The sequence below is a fragment of the Morone saxatilis genome, unplaced genomic scaffold (assembly GCF_004916995.1).
Source record: "Morone saxatilis isolate NCDOM2014 unplaced genomic scaffold, NCSU_SB_2.0 Contig12, whole genome shotgun sequence".
NCBI classification, from domain to species: Eukaryota; Metazoa; Chordata; class Actinopteri; family Moronidae; genus Morone; species Morone saxatilis.
The window spans coordinates 17165940-17168053 of NW_023339674.1; the positions used below are offsets into that span (position 1 = coordinate 17165940).

The 2114-nt window shown below is 43.6% G+C and overlaps 1 protein-coding gene across 1 annotated transcript in view; it reads right to left on the reverse strand.

Annotated features, from left to right (window-relative positions):
* Positions 1 to 1330, reverse strand: part of rorca (RAR-related orphan receptor C a) — a 14074-nt gene extending 12744 nt beyond the window's left edge. Inside the window, exon 1 of the mRNA XM_035652867.1 lies at positions 968 to 1330. Within this exon, the coding sequence (XP_035508760.1) occupies positions 968 to 974 (7 nt within the window). The 5' untranslated portion in view covers positions 975 to 1330. The remainder of the gene's footprint in view (positions 1 to 967) is intronic.
* Between the last annotated feature and the right edge of the window lie 784 nt (positions 1331 to 2114).

A 2114-nucleotide genomic window follows, 5' to 3' on the forward strand; every position in this document is an offset into this window, starting at 1 on the left:
CAACCCCCAGGCGCGCGCGCACACACACACACACACACACACACACACACACACTCTTGCTGTAATCCTCAATGACAGAACTAGGTCAATGGAGCACCTCCTCTCTTTCTCCCTGCCACCCCCTCACACTGGTCGCCATACTGCTGACGCTGAAAACAAAAACAAGCTGGCCGATGAACTAACTGTGGTAAAACACAGTCAAACACAAGCATCAGTGCTTCAGAGCGCTTTAAAAACAACATGCGCAATAAGGAAAAGCTCGCGCGTTGTTTTTTAAAGTAATGGCTGTTTCATACAAAAGTCATACGAAAGTGCAATGAAATAGAGCAAACAGAAGGGGGAGAAACATATAAGAAAGGGGCGGACTATTTATTCACCATGAACAATCCCTGCTCAACAGATTTTCGTGCGGCTGACAGCCTCTGAATCACTCCGCTCACTCCCTCCCTCCCCTCTCTCTTACATAACTGGAGTCGCTCACCGGCGATATAGAGTAACCGCAGCTACCACACAGGCACAACTAAATAAATGCACAAATCCTTTACAGTTTATAACGAAAAGACGAAAAGCACACATGCATTGAGAACTGCTAGAGAAACATGTGCTATAATTGAAAGAATGCGCTTTTTAACAGCCTATAATGTGCCGATTAGGATTAAACGTATAAACAATTTTAAAGGTGCGAATGGTAACATATTTGCATTTTACATATGACCTGAATAAAGCTAGAAAAAGCTTTTATTTTATTTCCCTCCGTGATGCAAACTGGTGTTTATTCCAGTGCGAGCGTGCAGCCAACTACGCACTTCGGACTCTGCCTCAAAGCGGTGTCTTCATGGCACTAAATGCAACTCCGAAGTTATTTACAAACACCAGACGTGTCCGGCTGTAAAAAACCAAACAAAAAAAAAAACCAAACAAAAAAACAAACAAAGTCTAACAATTGTAATAATTCCCACAAACTCACCTCTCATGTCGGCGGTGAAGTGCAGCCAACTCTTCAAGTCATACAACTCCAGGTGGAAATGAAGCCAAGAAACACTGAGAGCGACGCGCACTTATTTGCTCCAAACTGGAGCAGCTGAAAACTGTCACAACAGCAAATCCTCATATGGATTTTCTACCTTTTTTCTCTAGACGCGCCGACTTCAAAACACAAATGAACGCAAACGGTGTGTTTGAGTTATCGACTTAGTGTCCGCTCGGCGCAGTCTCAGAGGTGTGGTTGTGCTAAAACGCGGACAGTGCAATAAGGCAGCAGCTCCTCGTCCCTCGGCTCTGTCCTGCTCTGCGGCTCGCTCTAACCTACTTTCGGCGCGTGGACTACACATGATCCTCACCCAGCGGTCCGCCCGCCTCGTGCCCCGTGAGCTGACGCGCGCGCACCGCCCTCCGCGCGCTTTAAGGAAGCTCTCGCGTGCGTGGGAAAGTGTGGCAGTGTGTCAGTTCAGACCGACGGTTAACCAGCGTGGGAACTGTTGATGTCCCGGCAGACTCTTTTCCTTTATTAAGAAGCTACAGTGCTTTATATTTCTACCCAGATATCCCCCAACTATGGCGCACGTTAGTTTATATATATCGCGAGGAAGAGACCCTAACATACAGGCTATACATTTTTCGATTGGAGATGAATAAACATTGAGTTCAATGGTCATACAAGTGTTTTACATGTTTTCAGAGATCAGTTCACAGCCTAAACCAAGCTTTATTATACAGTAGGTACCACTAAGTTGTGGTTATGCAAGTGAAAGTACATGGCTAGTCTAACTTTGGCAAACATGTCAAGATCTAAACATGATGTTTGCTCTAATATATGTTGAGTAATATGTAGCCTATTGCAGATTGCAGACAATTCCAGCAGGCCTATCTGAAAACTGATTTTTGTTACATAGTGAAATGAATGTCAAGCATTTGTCACATAGAAGATATAAAAACCTGCATGTAAACAGCTATTTGGTATCATTTTATAAAACATTTTGCGGTAATGGACAGTAACGGGCGAAGACTTCCACCTGAATGATCTTTTATGTTACCATAACACTATAAAAGGTGTATTTTAATATCACTTGAATACATTATACACTACCGTTGGTATCTGAAACACAGATAATTAA